Below are 26,204 nucleotides of genomic sequence, written 5' to 3'. Positions count from 1 at the left end.
CCCTAATTACCTCCCTCTTTTCCTCTCCCCCCTCCCTCTTTCCTCTCCCCCCTCCCTCTTTCCTCTCCCCCCTCCCTCTTTCCTCTCCCCCCTCCCTCTTTCCTCTCCCCCCTCCCTCTTTCCTCTCCCCCCTCCCTCTTTCCTCTCCCCCCCTCCCTCTTTCCTCTCCCCCCTCCCTCTTTCCTCTCCCCCTCCCTCTTTCCTCTCCCCCCTCCCTCTTTCCTCTCCCCCCTCCCTCTTTCAAGGTGAATATTGAACTTCATCCCAACCTGTATGACGCCACTCCTCTAACCACTTGGGCTGGACGGGATAGAGCGACGATCTCGCTTCATGCCCGCTGGAGTTCAATCCCCGACCGTCCAAGTGGTTGGGCCCCATTCCATTCCCCACGTCCCATCCCAAATCCTTATCCTGACCCACCTTCCCAGTGCTATATAGTCGCAATGGCCTGGCGTTTTCCCCTGATAATTACGTTCCTTCCTCACGTGACCTAGTTAACGAGGGACTAACGAGGGACTGTCGCTAAGTGGTGTTAAGAACGTGGCATTAATTTAAAGTAAAATTCCATTATATTCTCACATGTTTGTTATATATTCTTTTCTTGAGTTTGTTTCTCTCTTTTTGGTAATCTTAGGGACGAATGATTGCAAGTAAACATTTTATGAATTAGATAGCACGAAATTTTTCATGCAATTTTCAATATTACATTTTCTTGCTGGTATTTAGGATATATTAAAAAATATTGGAAATATTGAGGTTATTAAGATAATTATGGTGACAGGTCAACGAAGGACACTATTATATGTTATTAGTGCTAAAATAATCAGCCTTGATAATCCGCCGGTTGATATAAAGTTCAAGTGATCATCGACAAATTACTTCCAATATAAACTTTAATAATAAAGTAAATAGTTGTTGCGAAAATTAAAAAAAAAAATGCAAGTTTATTAAATACATGTCAAAACTCCCATTTTTAAGGGGGCGTCACTTCCAAATATAAAATAAATGAAAACTGGTTCGATTTCAAACTTTTTTGACTAGTTGTATATGAAAAGGGTTTCATTTGGTCCAAGTCTCAGCATCGTAGCATAAATAGGAAGGGAGAAAAAAAGTATTGAATTGTCAAAATTTTTCCAAAATGGTCAAAAACAATTATCAAACAAAAGTATCAACTGAAAGAGTTGATAGCTGAGAGTCTATGACTCTCAGCTATCACAATAGCATAAATTATAATTAGTTTTATTTAAAAAATTTAGTTAAAAAAATTGCCTTATTTATTTTTTATTTTTATTTTTTTTAATTTTATCTCTTGTTTATCGGGCGATTTGCATAAAATTTATACATCTGATTACACGTAGGCCTATCTGTAAGGGTTCCAATTTTGGAGAAAATTGGTTGATGTCAACCTCAGCCACAGATGGCAACACCTTAGACCTTTTTTTTACTTATTTATTTTCAAGTGACATAAACGTTCAAATCTTTCATTTTGTATTCAATTTACATGAAACTTACACTTTATATGCAAAGTTTGTCTCTAAAATCTGAAGGAAGCGTTTTTTCCTAAGTTCATTTATTGATTTTATAAATAGCAATAAACATGATATATTTGCATAATATTTTGGAGGAACTTTGACTATTTGTATTAGGAAAACTAAAGACGTTTTGGAAAATCCCCTTCTACATATCCTTTATTATATGCTAATGTGTCAGAAAAGTGTCATAGAATGATTATATCTGAAAGATGTGGTTGTAAATCTACACTTGAAAATGTGTAAAATTCGTTGAAAAATAAAATAAAATCTCCCTTACTATTTAGGCTACAGTACTGAAACTTGGAACAGTTGCAGCCATTTTCATATACAACTAGTCAAAAAATATTGGTTGACATTGAACAACTTGTCAAACTGACAAGGTCAAATATATAGAAATATTATTTTTGAACAGGATCAATCTCTTCACGTGTTTAAAAGACATCATAAGATCAGACACCTGTGAGTAGTCTCGCCTAAATTGGCAGGGTGAGGTGAATGGTCTGGGGTACAGGACTAACATAGGTTGCTCGTGGTAGGCTTAAATTAAATGCTTAAAAAAAATTGCCTGTAACCTCCCCTCCCCCCTACCCTCCACTCTCCTACCATGAAAATAGATGGTAGCGAAGATGGTTAGTGATGGAAATCGAGAGTAATGAAGATGGTTACAGAGATGAAGTTAGTGAACAGTAAAGATGGTTTAAAAGATGAATACAGTATGTATACAGCAAGATAGTATGTAGTGAAGTTGTAAGATGAGGGGAGATGGAGGGGGGGACGGGGGGAAAATATGGGGACAAGATAGAGATATAGAAATATATATAGAGATAAGAAGCTAGATAGGTATCGAAATGTAAAAATAGGTAGGGATAGATAGAGAGAAGAAATATAAAAAAAAATACAGAGGCAGGCAGAAATATAGACAGAGGGAGGTAGTGGGAGAGATTAATAAATAGATATAGACAGAGATAGATCTAGACAGCTAGATATAACAAGATAGATCTAGAGAGCTAGATATAAACAGAGATATATCTAGACAGACAGTTACAGACCAGATATATAGATACAGTCAGTTATAGACCAGATATATATATATATATATATAATATTCACATATATCTATGTTTCTATATCTTTCTATCTATATTTGAGATATATAAATAATGTAATATATAAATATATTAGATAGGCAAAGATGGCGATAGATATGAGAGAGACACAGGCAGACGATTCCAGACAACGCTGGACTCTCCCCCTTCCCCCCCCCCCCTCCATCTAGCATTTATTCCTCGCCTAGTTTTGTAAGGCCCACGATACGGGACGGTCACACGCTGCTTGGGGTAGGCCCAAATGCTTACTGAAATATTGCCTGTAACCCAAACCTGATGTACGATTGTCATGACGTAAGGTGAGGAAGAGGGGTAAAGAGGTAGAGGAGAGTAAGGGGTAGAAGATGGGAAAGAGGCAGTGAAGTTGGGAGAACAATGGAACGTGGGGAAGGGTGGGAAGGAAAAAGAAGGGGTGAAATCGGGTGTGGTTAGACACGCACAACTTCCCCCAGAGGTGAGGGGGGAACCCACAACCAAGGGGGTGGTAGGAGAGAGAGTCTCTCTCCTACCTTGAGAATATATATTCTTCCATGAGTAGCAGAATGGATCCGTTCCTGCAAGCGACAGAAGCTGCTCCTTCTGTTATAGAAGCTAGTTATGTTATGTAGCCATGTTGTTTCTATCATGAACAAATCCACAAGGGCCGTGACGCGGGATCGAACCTACGCACGGGATGTTCCCAGCTGCTCCATAGTCAAGTGTGCCACAACATGGTTAAGCGAATTGCAGTCCCGTGCGTAGGTTCGAACCCTCAACACGGCCCTTGTCGATTTGTTCATTTGATATATATCACGCTATTGTGATTTGTGTGTATATTGTTTCTATCATATTCCTGTCTGGGTCTTTCGTCATAAGGCAGGGAGCACGTCATATGACTACTAATATTGTGTGTTGTCCTCTAATTGCTATGGTGCCTGTTATATAGTCACCGAACCCTTCAAAGCCCAGAGTAACCATCTCTTTTAAACTCCAGTGTTTTCTTATCAACAGAACCACTCCACCTCTTCCTTACCTCTCTTCCTTGCTATCTAGTATTGCTATGGAAACACCGCACTTGATATGACCTTTCTTTTGCCTGTGATCATCTGCACGTGTTGGGCGCTTCCAGCAGTCTCTCAGATGCGCCCGACCATAATCATCTTGACTACAACCCTGCTGCGTCTACTAGTAACCTCGCACGTGTTGACACCTGTGTTTTGTGCTGGGGATGAAAGGCAAGGAGGAGACGGGCCACCCACAGGTTCCTCGAGTCTGATATGTCTCACTGTGTCAAGGGACTCTCAAAGGTCACATCACCCAGATGTTAGGCAAGCATGAACGGGGTGTGGAAGGCGTCGAGTGCCGGCAATTGTTGAAAGTACACCGTCTCTATTGTCTCATTAGTATTGCCTTGTGTTGATCTTGGTGATCGACACAAGGCAATCAAGCACAGTATATTTACCTGCACGTCTGGAACAGGTTGGCTAATCATCTTATACTTGTTCAGATATAAGAGGATCGGACTAATCCCACACACGTTTAGGGGTCTCGGTGATCTGACTTAACTCGGGAAAATTCTTATCTCAGTCATTTGTGTATTTCAATTATTGTTATGGTCTCGGTGACCTGTGTTAATTCCCTGATCTATTACTGTCACAGTGACGATTTATTTCATAAATTGTTAGTGTGTGTTGGTTAATTTATGTATAATTATTAGTGTGTTTGTGACTTGTCATTAATTATCGTGCTATTAAGTCCAGATATTTTTATGTGCGTTGTTAGGGATCATTGATCGTTTGTGTGGGTTACATGCTGGTGATTATTATGCGAGTGTACAGTTGTAACAGCTGCCAGTGTCCCTTGTTACTACAAGTGTCGTAACCAGTATGGATCCGACACTTGAAGTCATGACATGACATCAGTGTGTTAGCTCGGGCAATTCACTCTGGAGCCAAGCATGAGAGGCAGGACTCAGGGTCTCGGCAGCGTAGGAACGACTCCTGCTGCCTGTACCTTTGTCCAGCCCTTGATAGTGACGCTCTTCATTAACTTTATTTAGCTCCCTATGTATTAAGTTTGTCGAATAAACCTAACTTTGTTCATTAGTGACTTTCTGCCAACCCTTTCCTAAGTACTACCACCACGTTCTTCTTTTACTACTTAAATTATTGGGAAAATCCTCTGAGCATTGATGCCCCACAGCCTTTACCACTGAATAATAAATGCGGTGTGAGAGCTCAAGTGTCTTTAGCTCTAGAGTGCGTCGACACACTTGTACAAAGCTACCAGACGGTGACGGGATGTACGTGTATGGTCGCTCGAGAGATTAGTGTCCCACATAACCACTACATCCTGTTTGTTCCGCACTTCCTGATGAAAACGGTATGGTTTTTCTTGGTCTACTTTTATTCCGTCAACATCGCTAGCGCTTCCTAGGAGGATATTAAACAAGCGTGGACCTCTGATTGTGCCTGTAGCACCTCTACTCTTCACTGGCTCTGTTCTGCGTTTCTTGCTAAATCGCTGACTCTAATATGTTGTTGTTATTCTGTGCAAATTTGGGACTTGGCCTTCCAACATTTTTCATGTGTGTGTGTGTGTGTTATGTGGTACCCCTCTCTCACCTTTCCAGCGAATACATTTTGAGAGCTATGGGAAGATCTCAATAATTTAAGTGCTTTATCGTGTGTCTGCGTGCCGTGTATGTTCTCTGTATTCCCTCTTATTTCAGCAATATCTCCGACTCTGTAGGGGAAAGTGAGTATCGAGCAGTACTCACGGCGGGACAGCACAAGTGATAAGAATAGTAAGAGCATTGTGGTGGAATGCCTCATAATCCATCCTATCATTTTTCTAGCTGACATTATATTTATACTTGACATACCTTAATGTTAGGTCGTCAGATATCACTATTCCCTGATGTTTTTACATGTTGCTTTCCTACTCTGGGTAGGTCTGGTTGTCTTGTACCCTGTAATTCATTTAAGGTCTTAATTTCTTCCATACCAAAGTAACTGGAATTTATCACTGTTAAGCATCATACCATTTTCCACTGCCCAATCGAAAACTTTATTAACATCAGGCTGTGGTTTTGTCAGTGTTTTCTACACAAGTTATTTTCATACTGAATTTTGTGTCGTCTGCAAAAGATAGCACAAAGCTGTGATTTGTGTTTTGTCGACATTTGATATGAAAAATTTGAAAAAGCAGTGATGCAGTGCAAACTGTGTTCTGTCGCACTAAGTTTTTTTTTACTGTGCTTCTGCTTGATATTATTTGATCAACTTTTACTCTTTCCATTCTGTTTGATAGGAAATTGAATATTCTTCGTCCTACTTTACCAGTTATTCTAGTTGATCTCATTTGATGTGCTGTCACTCCACGCTCACACTTAACAAGTGCCATCGCAAAGTGGGTAAACCACGCCTGCATTCTCGTGTTCTTCTAATGCTTCCGTTTATTTGGCATAGTGGTGAAGTAGCTGCGAAAGTGAGAGAAGAACATCTACATCACTGGATGGTGAGAGTGGAGCACCCACATCACCACCAGTGGAGCAGCCACATCACCACCAGTGGAGCAGCCACATCACCACCAGTGGAGCACCCACATCGCCACCAGTGGAGCACCCACATCGCCACCAGTGGAGCACCCACATCGCCACCAGTGGAGCACCCACATCGCCACCAGTGGAGCACCCACATCGCCACCAGTGGAGCACCCACATCGCCACCAGTGGAGCAGCCACATCGCCACCAGTGGAGCAGCCACATCGCCACCAGTGGAGCAGCCACATCGCCACCAGTGGAGCAGCCACATCGCCACCAGTGGAGCACCCACATCGCCACCAGTGGAGCACCCACATCGCCACCAGTGGAGCAGCCACATCGCCACCAGTGGAGCAGCCACATCGCCACCAGTGGAGCAGCCACATCGCCACCAGTGGAGCAGCCACATCGCCACCAGTGGAGCAGCCACATCGCCACCAGTGGAGCAGCCACATCGCCACCAGTGGAGCAGCCACATCACCACCAGTGGAGCACCCACATCGCCACCAGTGGAGCACCCACATCGCCACCAGTGGAGCACCCACATCGCCACCAGTGGAGCACCCACATCGCCACCAGTGGAGCACCCACATCGCCACCAGTGGAGCACCCACATCACCACCAGTGGAGCACCCACATCACCACCAGTGGAGCACCCACATCACCACCAGTGGAGCACCCACATCACCACCAGTGGAGCACCCACATCACCACCAGTGGAGCACCCACATCACCACCAGTGGAGCACCCACATCACCACCAGTGGAGCACCCACATCACCACCAGTGGAGCACCCACATCACCACCAGTGGAGCACCCACATCACCACCAGTGGAGCACCCACATCACCACCAGTGGAGCACCCACATCACCACCAGTGGAGCACCCACATCACCACCAGTGGAGCACCCACATCACCACCCTGCACCCACATCGCCACCAGTGGAGCAGCCACATCGCCACCAGTGGAGCAGCCACATCGCCACCAGTGGAGCAGCCACATCGCCACCAGTGGAGCAGCCACATCGCCACCAGTGGAGCAGCCACATCGCCACCAGTGGAGCAGCCACATCGCCACCAGTGGAGCAGCCACATCGCCACCAGTGGAGCAGCCACATCGCCACCAGTGGAGCAGCCACATCGCCACCAGTGGAGCAGCCACATCGCCACCAGTGGAGCAGCCACATCGCCACCAGTGGAGCAGCCACATCGCCTCCAGTGGAGCAGCCACATCGCCACCAGTGGAGCAGCCACATCGCCACCAGTGGAGCAGCCACATCGCCTCCAGTGGAGCAGCCACATCGCCTCCAGTGGAGCAGCCACATCGCCACCAGTGGAGCAGCCACATCGCCACCAGTGGAGCAGCCACATCGCCACCAGTGGAGCAGCCACATCGCCACCAGTGGAGCAGCCACATCGCCACCAGTGGAGCAGCCACATCGCCACCAGTGGAGCAGCCACATCGCCACCAGTGGAGCAGCCACATCGCCACCAGTGGAGCAGCCACATCGCCACCAGTGGAGCAGCCACATCGCCACCAGTGGAGCAGCCACATCGCCACCAGTGGAGCAGCCACATCGCCACCAGTGGAGCAGCCACATCGCCACCAGTGGAGCAGCCACATCGCCACCAGTGGAGCAGCCACATCGCCACCAGTGGAGCAGCCACATCGCCACCAGTGGATAGTTTTGTCGAGAAAAAAACTTATAAAACATTTTCCATGACTGAAGATAAATACATAATTCATGCAACCGACAAGAACAAAAAAAAAATTAACGATGAATTATCTGACCTTTTTTTACCACAAAACATTTTTTATACATTAAAGAGAGTCCAAAGACGGAATTATTCCTTGTAACTTATTTAAATACTCATTAATATGCATAGTCACAGAGATTGTCGTGTTTCGGAGTGAAGAGGATTAAATGTGATTTTTTATTTTTTTACCGAACTCTAATTAAAATATGTTTACGCTAATGACCAAATTTAGACTCGTTTTTAATCCCTAATTGCTTTGCAAATTCTTAAATGTTGCAATTTGGAAATATTCGGCTTTTGTGTTAGGGTGAGGGTGTTGTGGTCTCTGATAATGTTTTTGTTGTCTATGATGTTTTTGTTGTCCCTGGAGATGTTTTTGTGGTCTCTGGTGATGTTTTTGTGGTCTCTGGTGATGTTTTTGCGGTCTCTGGTGATGATTTTGCGGTCGCTGGTGATGATTTTGTGGTCTCTGGGGATGTTTTTGTGGTCTCTGGGGATGTTTTTGTGGTCTCTGGGGATGTTTTTGTTGTCCCTGGGGATGTTTTTGTTGTCCCTGGGGATGTTTTTGTTGTCCCTGGGGATGTTTTTGTTGTCTGGGGATGTTTTTGTTGTCTCTGGGGATGTTTTTGTTGTCTCTGGGGATGTTTTTGTTGTCCCTGATGATGATTTTGTTGTCCCTGATGATGATTTTGTTGTCCCTGATGATGATTTTGTTGTCCCTGATGATGATTTTGTTGTCCCCGATGATGTTTTTGTCTCTGGGGATGTTTTTGTTGTCTCTGGGGATGTTTTTGTTGTCCCTGATAATGTTTTTGTTGTCTCTGGGGATGTTTTTGTTGTCTCTGGGGATGTTTTTGTTGTCTCTGGGGATGTTTTTGTTGTCTCTGGTGATGTTTTTGTTGTCTCTGGGGATGTTTTTGTTGTCCCTGATAATGTTTTTGTTGTCTCTGGTGATGTTTTTGTTGTCCCTGATGATGTTTTTGTCTCTGGGGATGTTTTTGTCTCTGGGGATGTTTTTGTTGTCTCTTGTTGATGTTTTGTTGACCCTGATGATGTTGTTGTCCCGGGTGATGTTTTTGTTGTCTCGGGTGATGTTTTTGTTGTCTCTGGGGATGTTTGTGTTGTCTCTGGGGATGTTTTTGTTGTCTCTGGGGATGTTTTTGTTGTCTCTGGGGATGTTTTTGTTGTCTCTGGGGATGTTTTTGTTGTCTCTGGGGATGTTTTTGTTGTCTCTGGGGATGTTTTTGTTGTCCCTGATGATGATTTTGTTGTCCCTGATGATGATTTTGTTGTCCCTGATGATGATTTTGTTGTCCCCGATGATGTTTTTGTCTCGGGTGATGTTTTTCTTGTCTCTGGGGATGTTTTTCTTGTCTCTGGGGATGTTTTTGTTGTCCCTGATGATGTTTTTGTTGTCTCTGGTGATGTTTTTGTTGTCTCTGGTGATGTTTTTGTTGTCTCTGGGGATGTTTTTGTTGTCTCTGGGGATGTTTTTGTTGTCTCTGGGGATGTTTTTGTTGTCTCTGGGGATGTTTTTGTTGTCTCTGGGGATGTTTTTGTTGTCTCTGGGGATGTTTTTGTTGTCTCTGGGGATGTTTTTGTTGTCTCTGGGGATGTTTTTGTTGTCCCTGATAATGTTTTTGTTGTCTCTGGGGATGTTTTTGTTGTCTCTGGGGATGTTTTTGTTGTCTCTGGGGATGTTTTTGTTGTCTCTGGGGATGTTTTTGTTGTCCCTGATAATGTTTTTGTTGTCTCTGGGGATGTTTTTGTTGTCTCTGGGGATGTTTTTGTTGTCTCTGGGGATGTTTTTGTTGTCTCTGGGGATGTTTTTGTTGTCTCTGGGGATGTTTTTGTTGTCTCTGGGGATGTTTTTGTTGTCTCTGGGGATGTTTTTGTTGTCTCTGGGGATGTTTTTGTTGTCTCTGGGGATGTTTTTGTTGTCTCTGGGGATGTTTTTGTTGTCTCTGGGGATGTTTTTGTTGTCTCTGGGGATGTTTTTGTTGTCTCTGGGGATGTTTTTGTTGTCTCTGGGGATGTTTTTGTTGTCTCTGGGGATGTTGTTGTTGTCTCTGGGGATGTTGTTGTTGTCTCGGGTGATGTTGTTGTTGTCTCGGGTGATGTTTTTGTTGTCTCTTGTGATGTTTTTGTTGTCTCTTGTTGATGTTTTGTTGACCCTGATGATGTTTTTGTCTCGGGTGATGTTTTTGTTGTCTCGGGTGATGTTTTTGTTGTCTCGGGTGATGTTTTTGTTGTCTCTGGGGATGTTTTTGTCTCTGGGGATGTTTTTGTTGTCTCTTGTGATGTTTTTGTTGTCTCTTGTTGATGTTTTGTTGTCCCTGATGATGTTTTTGTCTCGGGTGATATTTTTGTTGTCTCTGGGGATGGTTTTGTCTCGAGTGATGTTTTTGTTGTCCCTGATGATTTTGTCTCGGGTGCTGTTTTTGTTGTCTCGGGTGCTGTTTTTGTTGTCTCGGGTGCTGTTTTTGTTGTCTCGGGTGCTGTTTTTGTTGTCTCGGGTGCTGTTTTTGTTGGCTCGGGTGCTGTTTTTGTTTCTATTGACGTTTTAATATTTTATTTTCTGTATGTGTTATCTCTGTTGATGTTCTGTTCTCTCTCACTGTGTTTGTTGCAGACACGAGGCTGAATGTTTAGACATTATGAGTTCTTGTATATTCTCTGTGCGCGCGCGTGTCTGGGTGTATATTGTGTATGTCTGCGCCCAGCTGAAGTGTAATAGTCTAGCTGTTATCATCTACCAGTATGATTTGTCTAATCACCTAGTTGTAATTACCTAACCATAGTTACATTACAGTAATCACATATATTGCGTATTCTATCACCCTGCTGTAATGACTTAGGGAGCCTTTCGGCGAGCGGACAGCACGCGAGACTTGTGGTCCTGGGTTCGATCCCAGGCGCCGGCGAGAAACAATGGGCAGAGTTTCTTTCACCCTATGCTCCTGTTACCTAGCAGTATAATAGGTACCTGGGTGTTAGTCAGCTGTCACGGGCTGCTTCCTGGGGGTGGAGGCCTGGTCGAGGACCGGGCCGCGGGGACACTAAAGCCCCGAAATCATCTCAAGATAACCTCAAGATAGACTCTCATGTGCCTTAGTGGTCTTATGCTGTACGTTAGTGGTCTTATGCTGAACACCGGTACAAATATGCTTTAAAAATCTTAACGTATATCCCCCCCCCCCCCCCCCATTACTCCACCAGGTATATTCCATGCGTGGTTCCTTCTAATGTAAAACTATTACCAAACCAACTAATGAGTTTTATTAATTGGTAAAAGACAATTTACAAATGAGGTGGTAGAGGTGCTGGGAGTAAAAATAGAGAAAATAAAATATTTTAAATAAATAATAAATAAACAGATAAACAAAATAGAGAATTGCCTTGATAATTTGGCACACCCAATACCTAATATTATCTTCCTAGGTGATTTCAACCTGCCTAGTCTAAGATGGAGAATAGCAAACAATAATATTATACCGGGAAATCATACTGGACATAACCAGCCCCAGATTAAAGAACTACTTAGATTCTGTGACAAATTTTCCCTCAACCAGCAGATAACAGAGCCAACTAGGAACAAAAATATTTTAGATCTGGTCTTCACAAACAGTTAAGACATAATCACTGACATTAGGATCTCAGATACTAATTGTGGCAGATCCTTTACATATTACAATTAATGATGATATTGAACCTTGTGCATGCGACTTACGTGAACGCGCATAGCTCTATAGTCACGAAAGGATCTGCCACAATTAGGACAATTAGTATCCTTTACAATTGTGGCAGCATTTACATACACTTCAATTGCTCACTGAAGTACAAACTAGCATCGATACTCAGAATAGATCTAAAAATGATCAAGTGAGAGGGGTTATTCAGTAAATTCAATTTTAATGATAAAAAGACAGACTGGGAGACAATAAACAGGGAACTTAGACATTCAATGGGAAACTGTTCTAAGTAAAAAAAATCCAATAGAAGGGATAGAAAAACTTACTTCGCAAGCATATCAAGTCTGTCTGGAACATGTTCATTTGAGGACAGCCAGAAAGAGGTCCAGCGTAAAAAGAGAGCGCAGACGACACTACAAAAGAAGGAAAACAATAACGGAAATGCTTAAGCAGACACAACTATCCCTACAAAGAAGGAATAATTTAAACAGATTAAAGAAATCGAGCAGAGACTGAAGCGTTAATATCAGATTGAATAAATGCAACTAGAACATAATACAATACTAGAAATAAAGAAAACTAAATCTTTATTCATATATTCGAAATCAAATGCAAAAAACCACTGCCAGTAATGGATCTATTCGTACGACTGAAGGTTCATACACTGAGAATGACAAAGAAATTGGTGAAATCCTGAAAATAACGGTACGAGGACATGTTTAGCATAGCGATAAACAGCATGAAAGTAAAAAATCTACTACTATCGATAACTACTTTATGCATGATAACTGAACCCTTGTAAATATAACTGGTATCAACACGAGTGTGGCAGATTTGAAAGAAAAATTTACAACATGCCCATGCACTCAGCCTCGGGTCCAGACTCATGGAAATCATTATTTATAAAGAAATGCAAAGTGCCAGTGGCACAGGCACTTAGTATAATGTGGAGGAAGAGCTTGGACACGGGAGATACCAAATGAGCTTAAACCAGCAGATATAGCTCCTCTACACAAGGAATGAAGCAAAGAATTAGCTAAGAATAATATACCAGTTGTACTAACATCTGTTATGACCCCAGGTATCCTGAAGGAGGAGTCTACCTGTCTGAGAGTTATTCCACCTACCAGACCTAATTGAGAGGTCAGAGGAGAGAGAGAGATTTATTTATGTATGTAATAAAGGGTGGTGACTAAATTATAAGTATGAGCAGAGGATGAGTATGTAAATAAGTGACATGAAATGAGATGTCGACGCTTTGGTGACATGTGAGGCTCGAGGGACGACGGCATGACCTTGAGCAACAGGAGTCGCGTTTTGCTGAGCTCCTGGCAAAGAAGGAACCCTTAGTTGTGTGCTCCTTCAAGAGGAGGTAATCAAACAGGCGTTTATGTGTGAAGCCTGAGGATGACTTAATGTACTAAAGTCAGGAGCAGAAGAGCTGGGAGGCCGTCGTAAAGAAACTTTGGTGGAGGTCTGAGAGGCTGACCTCTGGGAGCCCCGCAGCTGAGCGCCCTCGAGACAGAGAATTCAGCGGTTTGTTTGGGGAGGAGTTGATGGAACAACTTCGAGGCCAGGAAAGAAGTTAATGGAGAAACTTAAGAGGCTGGAGAAGTGTATGCTGAAATCTGTGGGAGAGCAGAACTCCATAGTGAAGAGTTGACCTCAAGCAGTGGAAAGGAGCAGTGAAGAGTTTCACGTGTGTCTGTTGAAACAGTGGTGAAGCATCACTAATGTTGGATGAGGACTTCGTTGTGCAGCAGTTTAGGAGAACTGCAGAAGAGCCTTTTTGAGTATTTTGGAGGACCTTGAGATGTACATGGTAGTTAGCCTCACAGAGAAGAAGAGGTTTATGGTGGATATACAGGAATGTATAAGGGTAGTGCTTGAATGCTTATTGGCATGAAATATGCCATGTAAGGTGAGAGATTGATTTATTCTTGTGTTGGGGAATATTTATGTAGATGTTTATGGTGTTTCCGTCCCAGGCTGAGTTTTATATACTTTTAGGGCTGAGTGTGCGATATTATTGTGACGAGATTGTAACCCCATTTAGTGAAGGAGTAGTAAGTGGCAAGCCAAGAGTTGAGCAGCCACTTAATATGGACTCTTGATGAAGCTAGGATATGATATTGGAATGCTACCAGGTTGTAGCAGCTCAGTGTTGCATGATAATATATTTACCTCTTTTTTTTTTTTTGTCATGTATTGTATATGTTTTCCTCGTTCATTAAATGTACATTGTTAACCAGCTTTTCCTCTTGTCCTGGTGAGGCTTCCCAAAACGTAGGGGGGGGGGGGGCTAGAGAAGGGATCACGGCTGCGGACAGGGTGGCAGAAAATACTAATTTACAAAAGGGGGGATTGAGGAGATCATTCCAAACAAAAAGAGAGTGGGGAGTCACGGCGGCTCAAATAGGGTGTGTACACAAGACAACGAGGGCCAGTGTTGGAGCTGCACCCCTAAGTATGTGGCGATGAACCCCCTCTCCGAAATCAAAAGGCGTACAGGGTGATCTCCTGAGTAAATTTCAAGCACTCCAGTGTCCATTGCTGGTCGACTGATGGTAGAGGGAGTGTGGCTGCCGAGGTCGGTTGTCTGTTCAAGCAAAGAGTGTTTGGGGGACGTTGTCCGCCTGTACGCAAGTAACAGTCTGGTGCAACAACCAGAGCTTTCTTTGCAGGTTTAAGTTCCATAAGCCCCAAGCCCTTCAGGCCAGAACACATCCTACATAATAAAAGTATCAGAGAGTCAGGTCACTTTTTTCATGTAAACCAATGACCTCCACACCCCAGGCCAACGTGGATTTAGAGCAGGAAGATCATGCCACTTCAGCTACTTGACCACTACGACAAAATCTCTGAGGCATTAGAAGAAATAAGAATACAGATGTGGTATACACTGACTTTGCAAAGGCATTCGATAAATGTGTCTATGGAGTGTGGGGAATCGACTTGTGAGGTTTATATTTATTTAATTTATATGAATTTATATATAATTAATATTGACATTAATTTATATATTTCGATAGCAATTTGTCTGATGTTTTGCGGACTATATTTCTGCAATATTCTCACAAATCGACTCCTTGCACATTAGGAGGGGTATATTAAATTCCTATATTTGCAGCCAATCAAACTACAGTATTAAACTACTTAGATTAGTAATGAAAATTAAAATGTCATATCTCATTGTACAACAGGCTTAGTCCACCAGGTATAAACAAGGATTATGACACCAAATAATCCTCCTGGTTAGGGCTAGCATCTCCACCCCTGTACTGGAGTACTAAACAACTGTACTGCTTCCTCTTCTATACCTGTCAGAGGGCACTAGCTGTAATGCAGGAATCCTATATATATATATATATATATATATATATATATATATATATATATATATATATATATATATATATATATATATATATATATATATATATATATATATATATATATATATATATATAATATAATATGACAGCTACATCAGAGGAAATACTGGTATTTTATAAGATAAGGACCTAAAAATAATTACCTGGAATGTGTCGCATTCTCGTGGCCTAACCGGAATTAATCCTATCTACCTGACATTACCGGCCGGAAATAATTAGATAAGATTTCGGAAAGACACTTCCCTCGTTTAGATGTTGACTGCGTGTTGATGATGGAAGAAGCACTAACTTGATCTCCATAACACTTCGTCCAAGGGGGAATTATAGGAGCTGAACTCGCTCCTGCAACTCTGGTCTTAACAATGGCTGACCTCTCTCCCACTGACGCCTGGCTCTCTGTTTCCAGACATCAGTAAGTGATAGAAGGGTCACATTTACTCTATTTTGGTACTGATAATTAAGTTTATTCAAATGAGATGTTTTATGATGTTAAAAGTTCAAAGACTGCTGGATTAAGAATAATTCCCAATATAATAGCTGGTGAATTTATAGCTATGTGGCAATGATATCTCGTTTTCTATTGACGGAAATTTCTACTGTGCTACATTTTCTATGGGTGAATTTATATATACAACACAGCAGCAATATTATCTGCTTATTGTATTTAATATTAGTAAATGGTGTCGGGTTTTCCGACATGGAGTGATCGCACACAAAATGAGGTCAATTGGAATATCTGGCAAAGTAGGACGGTGAATACTCAATTTTCTGTCGAACAGAACACAGAGTAACAGTCAACCAAATAAAACCGAATCAAATCACAGTTAAAAGCTCTGTACCTCAAGGTACAGGCTCAGGGTAAATCACGATGAAAGAGGGAAGGAGAATTGAAGGAATTGCGAATGTGAGGGAGGGAGAATAATAGATGAAGGTAGAGGGGAGAGAAACAGACATAGACCAGCTACCCCTCCTAGTAGTAGCAGGCATCCATCAGTCTCGGAAGACTATGGTGTTGCACTCTGTTGGTATGGAGTGGCCTCACCAGGGCACAAAGCCAGGGTAGGTTATTGAGGAGGAGAAGCTGTTACCCAGGCAGCAGGTCCCCCTTCTCCACGGTGCCGAAAGTCTCCAATGGATAGGTAAACGCCAATACGATTGATCCTAACGTCGTCGCAGGAACTGAGAATTCCGGAGATGACCTCAAAGTTGGTGAAAAAAAAAAACACAGGGACTCCAAACCCGGAGACCGCCGTGGTCGGGGCCGGAGAAGAACCACCCCATCAAGGGTATGAACGACCCCAGCCTCCTGAAGCAGAGACTGGGCCGTATAGGGACTGGGACTTTCACCCCCTCGAGAGGTGAACGTCCCGGTCCTGCACCTACGGGTTCCAGACAGAGAGCGTCACAGCCCTATTTCACCCGAGGTCGGCCTCGGTCAAGACCAAGCAGAAGAAAGAGTGATACTTATCATAATTGTGGTATTTAATAATTAAGTGGCAAGCCAAAAGTTGAGAAGCCACTCAACTCAATGAACAAGAGAGACAGACGTAGACTAGCAACCCCCCTCCCCTATCTATATAAAAAGTGTGTCTGTGGAAAATTGGAAGCTAGACCCCTTACGTAACTATCCATGGTGATTGGCTATATGACGAAGTGTCATAAGGTGGTTGGTGCCAGCTCTTACGCCACCCTTGAAGGGCACTCCACCTCCCCAACACCTTCACGAGGTTGTGGCAGTGAAATGTGCGAGGAAAAGTCCTAAGAGTATATGTAGCATTCATTTAAATAATAGTAAATACAGATACTAACACTCAAAACGAATATTCAAAGAAGTTTTCTTTCTGGCCACAACTTTATTACAGTGATGTAGAGTGTGTGTAGCGAAATGGTTACCGCTATAGAGGTGTGATGGTGAGTGTGGGGGGGGGGGGGGGGTTGAGACGCAGAGGGTGTAAGTGGAGAGGCTCTCGTGTGAAGTTGTTTACTGTACTCGCTTATTTGTGCTTGCGGGGGTTGAGCTCTGGCTCTTTGGTCCCGCCTCTCAGTTGTCAATCAACTGGTGTATAGGTTCCTGAGCCTACTGGGCTCCATCATATCTACACTTGAAACTGTGTATGGAGTCATGCACCCTCCACCACGTCACTGCCTAATGCATTCCATTTGTCAACCACTCTGACACTTAAAAAGTTCTTTCTAATATCTCTGTGGCTCATTTGGGCACTCAGTTTCCACCTGTGTCCCCTAGTGCGTGTGCCCCTTGTGTTAAGGAGCCTGTCTTTATCTACCCTATCAATTCCTTTGAGAATCTTGTATGCGGTGACCATGTCTCCCCTAACTCTTCTGTCTTCCAGCGAAGTGAGGTTTAATTCCCGTAGTCTCTCCTCGTAGCTCATACCTCTTACCTCGGGTACTTGTCTGGTTGCAAACCTTTGAACCTTGTACAGTTTAGTCTTATACTTGACTAGATATGGATTACATGCTGGGAGCTGCATACTCCAAGATTGGTTTGACATAGGTGGTATACAAAGTTATGACTGATTCCTTACACAAGTTTCTAAATGGCAGTCTTATGTTGGCCAACCTAGCATATGCTCCTGATGTTATCCCCTTGGTATGGGCTTCAGACGACAGGTCTGGCATGATATCAACTCCGAAGACTTTCTCTCTGACTCTTGAAGCATTTTATTTCCGAAATGATATCTTATATCTGGCCTCCTGCTCCCTACATTACATTGCATTTGCTTGGGTTAAACTCTAACAACCATTTGTTCGACCATTCCTTCAATTTGTCTAGGTCCTCTTGAAGCCTCAAACAGTCCTCCTCTGTCTTAATCATTCTCATAATTTTGGCGTCGTCAGCAAACAGAGAGGAATGAGTGTATACCCTCCGGGAGATCATTTACGTATATCAGAAACAGGATAGGACCAAGTACAAAGCCCTGTGGGACTCCACTGGTGACTTCACGCCAATCTGAGGTCTCACCCCTCACTGTAACACTCTCCTTCCTATTGCTTAGGTACTCCCTTATCCTCTGGAGCACCTTACCAGTTACTCCCGCCTGTCTCTCCAGCTTATGTACCAGCCTCATATGGGGTACTATGTCAAAGGCTTTCAGACAGTCCAAAAAAAATGCAGTTCACCCAGTCTTCTCTTTCTTGCTTAATCTTTGTAACCTGATCGTAGAATTCTATTAAGCCTGTAAGGCATGATTTACCCTCCCTGAACCCATGTTGGCGATTTGTCACGAAGTCCCTTCTCTCCAGATGTGTTACCAGTTTTTTTCTCACGATCTTCTCCATCACCTTGCATGGTATCCAAGTTAAGGACACTGGTCTGTAGTTCAGTGCCTCTGGTCTATCACGCTTTTTGTATATTGGGACCACATTAGCCGTCTTCCATATTTCTGGTAGGTCTCCCATCTCCAGTGATCGACCTTCTATACACTTTAGAATGTGGCAAGCAAAGGCCCTCTGCACACTCTTTCAATACCCATGGTTAGATCTTATCTGGATCAACAGCCTTTCTCACATCCAGATCCAGCAGGTGTCTCCTGACCTCATCTCTCGTAATTTCGAACCCTTCCAAGGCCGCCTGGTTTACTGGCCCCCTCTCCTAGCGCAGTGACCTCACATGGTTCTATTGTGAAGACTTCCTGGAACCTCTTGTTGAGTTCTTAGTCATTCTCTGTGTACCTGTCCTCGTCTGTTCTAAGTTTCATTACCTGTTCTTTCACTGTTGTTTTCCTCGTGATGTGACTGTGGAGTAGCTTTGGTTCGGTCTTAGCTTTGATTGCTACATCATTTTCATAATTGTTCGCTGTTTCTCTTCTCACACTAACATACTCATTCCTGGTTCTCTGGTATTTCTTTCTGCTTTCTGGTGTTGTGTTATTTCGGAAGTTCCTTCACGCCCTTTTATTCAGTTCATTTGCTTCCATACATGCCCTATTAAACCATGGATTCTTCTTTTCGTCTCGTATTTTTCCTTTTGGGCCGGGATAAACCTGTTTACTGCCTCGTGACACTTTTGGGTGACATAGTCCATTATGTCTTGAACAAACTTAGCTCTGAGGTCTGTGATGAAAGTTGTTGAAAAAGTTGTGAAAAAAGTTGTTTGCAGGGTGTGAATATGGTTAAGAACTGATAGGTGTATGTACGTGGAGTATGTGGGCAGGTTTTTTCCTTCTCTCTCCTTCAGACGTGGCTGCACATTCATAAGGCTAATCAACATATATAGATTTTCTTCTGTCCTTCATGGACAGAGTTAGAGATCTGTTAAACATACAGTTCAGTATCTTATTGAAGAATTAATCACAGAAAGTGATGGAAGTGCTTTTAAAATGCTAACCTAACCTATAAACATCAATACATATATGCAGATTTACGTCTGCCCAACATAAACAGTGTTCGAGGTGTATTTTTACGTAGTGTTATTAATGTGCGTTTACAAAGGTGAAATGTAATTATGACCAGCTTCCACATAACCTGGGCCTCGTAGCCTGGTGGACAGCGCGCAGGACTCGTAATTCTGAGGCGCGGGTTCGATTCCCGCACGAGGCAGAAACAAATGGGCAAAGTTTCTTTCACCCTCAGTGCCCCTGTTACCTAGCAGTAAATAGGTACCTGGGAGTTAGTCAGCTGTCACGGGCTGCTTCCTGGGGGGTGTGTGTGTGTGTGGTGTGGGAAAAAAAAAAAAAAAAAAAAAAAAAAAGTAGTTAGTAAACAGTTGATTGACAGTTGAGAGGCGGGCCGAAAGAGCAAAGCTCAACCCCCGCAAAAACACAACTAGTAAACACACACACACACACACACACACATTGTCATCCACACTTCCGTGAACATAAACATTCCATTCACCTGGACTGTGTGGGTCTCAAACCCTGGACCCCACGCGTGAGAGTCCGAACCTCTATCGACTGGGCTATGAGTAGTCTTAAAAAGCACATACATAAATATACACATATTTGGCAGTGATTGTGAGGTTGTGTGCGGGGGGGGAGGGGTTGATGAGAAGAGTATACTTAAGGAAAAATGGGGTGTGTGTGTGTTCTCACCTAGTTATGCTTGCGGGGTTGAGCTCTTGCTCATTGGTCCCGCCTCTCATCCACCAATCTACTGGTGTACAGACTCCTGAGCTTCTCGAGCTCTATCATATCTACCTATGAAACTGAGTATGGAATCAGCCTGCACCACATCACTTCCTAGTGTATTACATTTACTAACTACTGACACTAAAAAAAAAAAGGTTCTATCAAATGTCGCTGTGGCTTATTTGGATACTCAGCTTCCACCTGTGTCCCCCTTGTACATATACTACGTGTTAAATAATCCATCCTTGTCTAGCCTGTCAATTCCTCTGAGAATTTTATATGTGGTGATCATGTCTCCCCGAGCTCTTCTGTCTTCCAGCGACGTGAGGTGAAGTTCACTCAGCCTTTCCTCGTAACTCATGCCTCTTAGTTCTGGGACTAGCCTAATGGCATAACTCTGAACTTTATTTTAGCTTCGTCTTGTGCTTGACAAGGTACGAGCTCCATGCTGGGGCCGCATACTCCAGGATTAGTCTTACATATGTGGTATTTAAGGTTCTGAATGATTCCTTACATAGGTTTCTGAAAGGCAGTTCTGATGTTAGCCAGCCTCGCATACGCCGCAAATATTATTCTTTTGATGTGAGCTCCAGGAGACAGGTTTGGCGTGATATGAACTCCAAGATCTCTATCTCTGTCAATTTCGTGAAAGACTTTATCTACCATTTCTCCCATTCTGTATCCTGTGTCTGGCCTCCTATTTCCTCCACCTAGTTTTATTTCCTTACATTTACTTGGGTTGAAATTTAGTAGCCATTTGTTGGTCCATTCCTTCAGTTTGTTTAGGTAATCTTGTAGCCTCATACTATCTTCTTCCGTCTTAATCCTCCTCATAATTTTTGCGTCATCAGCTAATATTGAGAAGAACGAGTCTATTCCCTCTGGGAGATCATTTACATATATCAGAAACAGTATAGGTCCAAGGACTGACCCCGGCGGGACGCCACTGGTGACGTCTGGTCACTCAGAGATCTCACCCCTCACTGACTCGCTGCCTTCTGTTGCTTAGGTACTCCCTTATCCTGTGGGCTACATTCTCTTTCACTCTTGCCTGCATCTCCAGCTTGTGCAATAGCCTCTTCTGTGGTACTGTGTCAAAGGCTTTCTGGCAATCCAAAAATATGCAGTCTGCCCAGGCGACAGGAGATGCCATCCCAGGAGACACCTGGGATGGTATGCACTCACCTACTTGTTCTCGCCTAGTTGTGCATGTAAGGTTAAGCTTCTCTCTTTTTCTGCCTCTCAACCATCAGTCAACTACTATACACGTTTCTGGACTTATTGTGTTCTAACATATTTGAATTTGAAGCTGTGCATGAAGTCTGCCTCCACCACATCACTTCCTAATTCATTCCATTTGTTACCTACTCCTGACACTTAAGAAATTCTTTCTGACAAAACTGACTCAATTGAGTACTAGTTACCACATGTGTACCCTTGTTCATATTCCACACGTGCTAAATAGATTGTCTTTACATACCTTGTCATTTCCTCTGAGAATGTTGTAGATTGTAATCATGTTTCACTTTGAAGTTATAATTATCTGCAACGACTGCAACTACTTGCGACAACACCTATCCCAGTGGTGGTCGGACTGCAGACTATCAATTGACAGAAATTATATGGGAGAGTAAACGCCAAGATTCGCTGAATCTCCAGTGGAGATTGGTGTTGCTCAACACCAATCTCCCAACGAGCATTCAGGTATCTCCTGTCACCGAGTCTTGCTCAGTGACAGCGAGCAAATTTTACGCCTTGCTCCAGTGCGAAAATGCAATTCAAGAGAAATTCCTGCAAGGGGTTTTCAAACCAAATTTATGTTGTTTAGTGTCAGTGGATTCTCAATACCTGGAGACGGTACCCAATAATGAAGCCGAATGTGAAAGGGAAGCACTTGGAGAAATGCTGTCGACTAGTCTGTTACTATTAATAGGTTTATTCAATTAACTTCCTGATACACAGGGAGCGTGGCTTTACGTTAATCAAGAGCATCACTACAAAACTATGCAAATCACACGCAGCAGGAATTGTTCCCACAGCGCTAGTATGAGGAGACACAGTCTCTCTACCCATTCGTATCAGTCAATGTGAACTAACTGAACACTTGTGAACACTCTGACGCCAATTGCAACTGACACAATCCAAGGTACATAGATTGGAGTTCGAGCAGAACTTTCGGGTAGCACACAATAAATACGAAATGCACAACAAAACAATCAGTGACACAATAATGAACTCAGCAATATAACAAAATGATTAATCAGACGCACGTCACTGAGACGATCATTAATCACCAAAATAAACACACGTCACTGAGACGATCATTAATCACCAAAATAAACACACGTCACTGAGAATATAATAAATCATGTAAATAGACAGGAGTCACTGAGACAAGAATAAATAAATAAATGCAATAACAAAAGTCACCGGAACTCTAAATGTGTGGAACGTGTAGGTTAATCCTCTTACCCAAAGTATTTCCATGCAGGTAAACGTTCAGACTCTTGTAGGTCACCTGGTTAGTTCTATCCTCTCACCTGTTCTATCCAACACCTGTTATGAGTGGACAAGGAAATATACTTTATCAGTCAGCTAATCAATAAGATCAACACATGCCACCTTAGAAGAATAGAAGAAATGTTCTACTTACAGTAGGCCGGTCTTAACACAATCCCATTACGCATATCCCCAACAGCTGGCTGATGACCATCCGGCTGCACTGATTCGGCGAGGCATGACTGGGCTCAGGGAATGCACAGATGGCGGGCACTTCCACACTCTCATCTCAAATACTACCACACGTGCATGAGCGTGCAAGGTTATTCGTTCGATGTAACAGGTACTACAAGGAAATATGTGAGGCATGGATAGGGGAGACGCAGGATGCTTCACGGGAATGGACAACACCAGCGGCGGGATCAGAGCGCAGTGCTAATCACGCCCACTCAGCGTGGGTTCTTACTCACGAACCCAGAGTCGGGTAGCAAGCTTAAATTCACTCCAGTCGTTCAGTAATCGAGCAGCAACGACCTGTAGAATAGTTTTATAACTTCAACCCTTCACTTTGCACATGGATGTATTAGATTAAACCCGATCGTGCTCTACAGCAGTCAGTTACTCCTGGTAGCGAGCACATGGTAATCTTCTCTCTACAACAGTTCTCACTATCGCCACTTTGAATCAAATAAATTGTGTGTATCGTGATTTTGGGGGACGGACGGTAGTTAATTTAAATGCAAAGGAGTAAGTAACTTATAACAGTTTCTGGATAGCGATCGACATCAATTTGGCCATTATTAGTACCTTGCAAGTCCGTTCAAGGTGAACTCCCTGCTCACAATGACGCCTCAGAGTTACACGCTGCTTGCCCAGTTGTAGGCCTTGTCTTGCCTACTTGCTTACCTTGCCGCTACTTAGTGGAGGTTCCACGGATCAACGTTCTCAAGACCCGGTCTTTACCTAGGCCACCCCTAGATGTCTGGTAAACCAGGCTGTTGGACGCAGCTGCTCGCAGCCTGACGTATGAATCACCGCCTGGTTGATCAGGTATCCTTTGGACGTGTTTATCGAACTCTCTCTTGAACATGGAGGCCGGACTGTTGTGCCCCTTACGTACAGCAGGAGTGTGTTGAGAAGCTTGGCCCGTTGATGTTCATAAGAGTTTTGCATATCAACGGGGCTATTTTGCACATCCTGCCATGCCTACTGGTTTCTTGTGATATTTGTGTGTGCAGATTCGGAACCAGTTCCTCTAGTATTTTCCACGTGTTGATTATGTATCTCTCTCGCCTGCAGTCTAAAGAATTCAGAATTAGAACTTTTGCTCAGTCGCAAAAATTTAGATGTTAATAGAGTGTATTCAAGCAGTAAAGGATCATTGCATGTTCAAATCTTCAACTTTAAATGGGGCTGTTATGGGGGCTCTGCACGGGCTGTCCAATAGTCAGGTAAAGGAATAAGTCAATAGCAAACAAACATAGTTGCCTAATCCAATGGCAATCCAGCACACAAGTCAACTAAGTCTATGATGCTATGGAAGAGTACTCACGAAAGTTAGAGACCTGGACCCATATTTACGAAGCTCCATGTATTTCTTCGTAAGTATGTGTGCTACGAAGGTTTCTAAGTACAGACTAAGAACGCGCCAAAGGGCGATTCAGAAAAGTATACTTACGAAGATTTTTAATTAGTTCACTTAGGTCTCGCTAGATGTCACTAGGGCTTTTAGTTTGGCCAATCAGAGAGAAGGTAACATTTTTCATCTTTCAGCTGTAGCCAATCACGACGTTGGCATATCCGAGCTTATCCGTGATGCACTTGCCACCTATTTACGTCGAATTTTCTTATAAAAATTAGTATATTTCGAAGTAAAACATTTTTTCAACTTGTACAGTTAGCACCGCCATTGCAGTAAACAAATATGTTACATTTTTTGTTTACCTCCGTAATTCTAAGAGATAGTGTATAGCTTTCCTTGTCGCTCCCAAGATTTGAGATGCGATGGTATATATTTACGTTTATATTTACCTAAATTTACCCAAATTTACCCAAGGGCCGCTAACTATAAATAAATAAATAAATAAATAATTTTTTATTCAAGAAAAGTATATACATAGTTGATTTACAGATATAATGTTGGATCTATAGATAGAGCTAGTACATACAATACCTAAAGCCACTATAACGCATAGCGTTTCGGGCAATTCGAAGTCGAGGCCACGTCGAGGTCGAGGACAAGTCGAGGCCACTATCTAGTGGCCTCGACGAGAACAAAAAGCCGGGGGCTTGTTAAGTCCCGCCAATTATCCTAATGATATTTTCTAGCTGGATTTTGGCATTTACGGCATCAGCAGGTAGGCGGTTCCATGGGTTTATAACTGTCTGGGTGAAAAAACATCTGTTTTCAGTCTTACTTGGGAGGACATACTCTCCAACACTCTATCTGTGATTGCCCTGTTATCTGTGACTTCAGCCAAATGGTATGAGGTACTTTGAGCTCTGTAATTACTTCATACACTCAGGAATATTGGAAGATATTATTGTGCTGTACCCAGATTTTACTATTGGAGGCTAACATATATATATAATATATATATATATATATATATATATATATATATATATATATATATATATATATATATATATATATATATATATAATAGATATATAATATATATAATAGAGGGAGAGGCCCAGGGGACGGACGTGTGGCGGAGGAGCTGCTGCCTTCTCAGCCATTACCCTGAGACATCTTGGCCTCACCGTACCAAAACTCAACCATATTCACCGTGAATACACCAAGCAGACGTGGGAGTGGCCGGAAGTGCCTACGGTGTACCATCTATGTGAAAACTTATCAAAACTTATCAAAACAGGTGGGTTGGCAGTGTGGAGTCATGGAGGCTGGTGTGAGGGGCCAGGATGGACCCTGCAGGCCTCCCATAGTGAGGGGAGGTGGGGGGTGAGTGGGGGGTGTTGTGTGGTCAGGAGAGAGAGGTGGGGGTTACGCGTGTGCCAAATAGTGTTTTGTGTTTTTCTTTTTTTGAAAGTTTTGTTGAACAAGTTACGTTGTCAGCGATAATTGGCGCAACATATCTATCATATGGTTAGTACATCACACGTGCAGTGAGTCAGATTACAAGTGTGTGATTCATTCATTATTGTGCAGTGATATACGGGGAAATTATACCAGTGTTAGTGTCGCCCTGACCCCCGCCCCCACCCAGCGCCCAGGCCGGGAAGTACCTGCTCTTCCCCCTCCTACCAACCCCACCACGTCGCCTCCCCACCCACGAGGCCACCTTGCCACCCGCCCATAGAAGCCGGGAGGCTCCCATGTGTGTCTACGCCACCCACCCACCCACCCAATGTATACCCACATATTGTGTAGTGGGTGTATACCCACACTTTGTATAGAGGTGGTATATGTATTACCACTCATCTGAGTAGTAGGTGCCACGGCCAGCTGATCATCCCCCCAGCCTCCAACCGCCGCCCACCCTCCAACCGCCGCCCACCCTCCAGTCTCCACCCGCCGTCCACCCTCCCGCCCAGCGCCCGCCCAGCGCCCGCCCATGTCGCAGCTCTCGACAGATAGCCAG

General features: G+C 43.4%; 1 protein-coding gene across 1 annotated transcript in view; it reads right to left on the bottom strand.

The window, feature by feature from the left end:
- Window positions 1–8,167: 8,167 nt before the first annotated feature.
- The window catches only part of LOC123760462 (putative uncharacterized protein DDB_G0286901), a 44,298-nt gene continuing 26,261 nt past the window's right edge, over window positions 8,168–26,204 (bottom strand). The window contains exon 3 of the mRNA XM_069338032.1: window positions 8,168–10,472. Coding sequence (XP_069194133.1) covers window positions 8,168–10,472 — 2,305 coding nt within the window. The remainder of the gene's footprint in view (window positions 10,473–26,204) is intronic.

This window comes from Procambarus clarkii, chromosome 39 (assembly GCF_040958095.1).
Source record: "Procambarus clarkii isolate CNS0578487 chromosome 39, FALCON_Pclarkii_2.0, whole genome shotgun sequence".
In the NCBI taxonomy this organism is placed as follows: Eukaryota; Metazoa; Arthropoda; class Malacostraca; order Decapoda; family Cambaridae; genus Procambarus; species Procambarus clarkii.
This window is presented reverse-complemented; position numbering and strand designations above follow the sequence as displayed.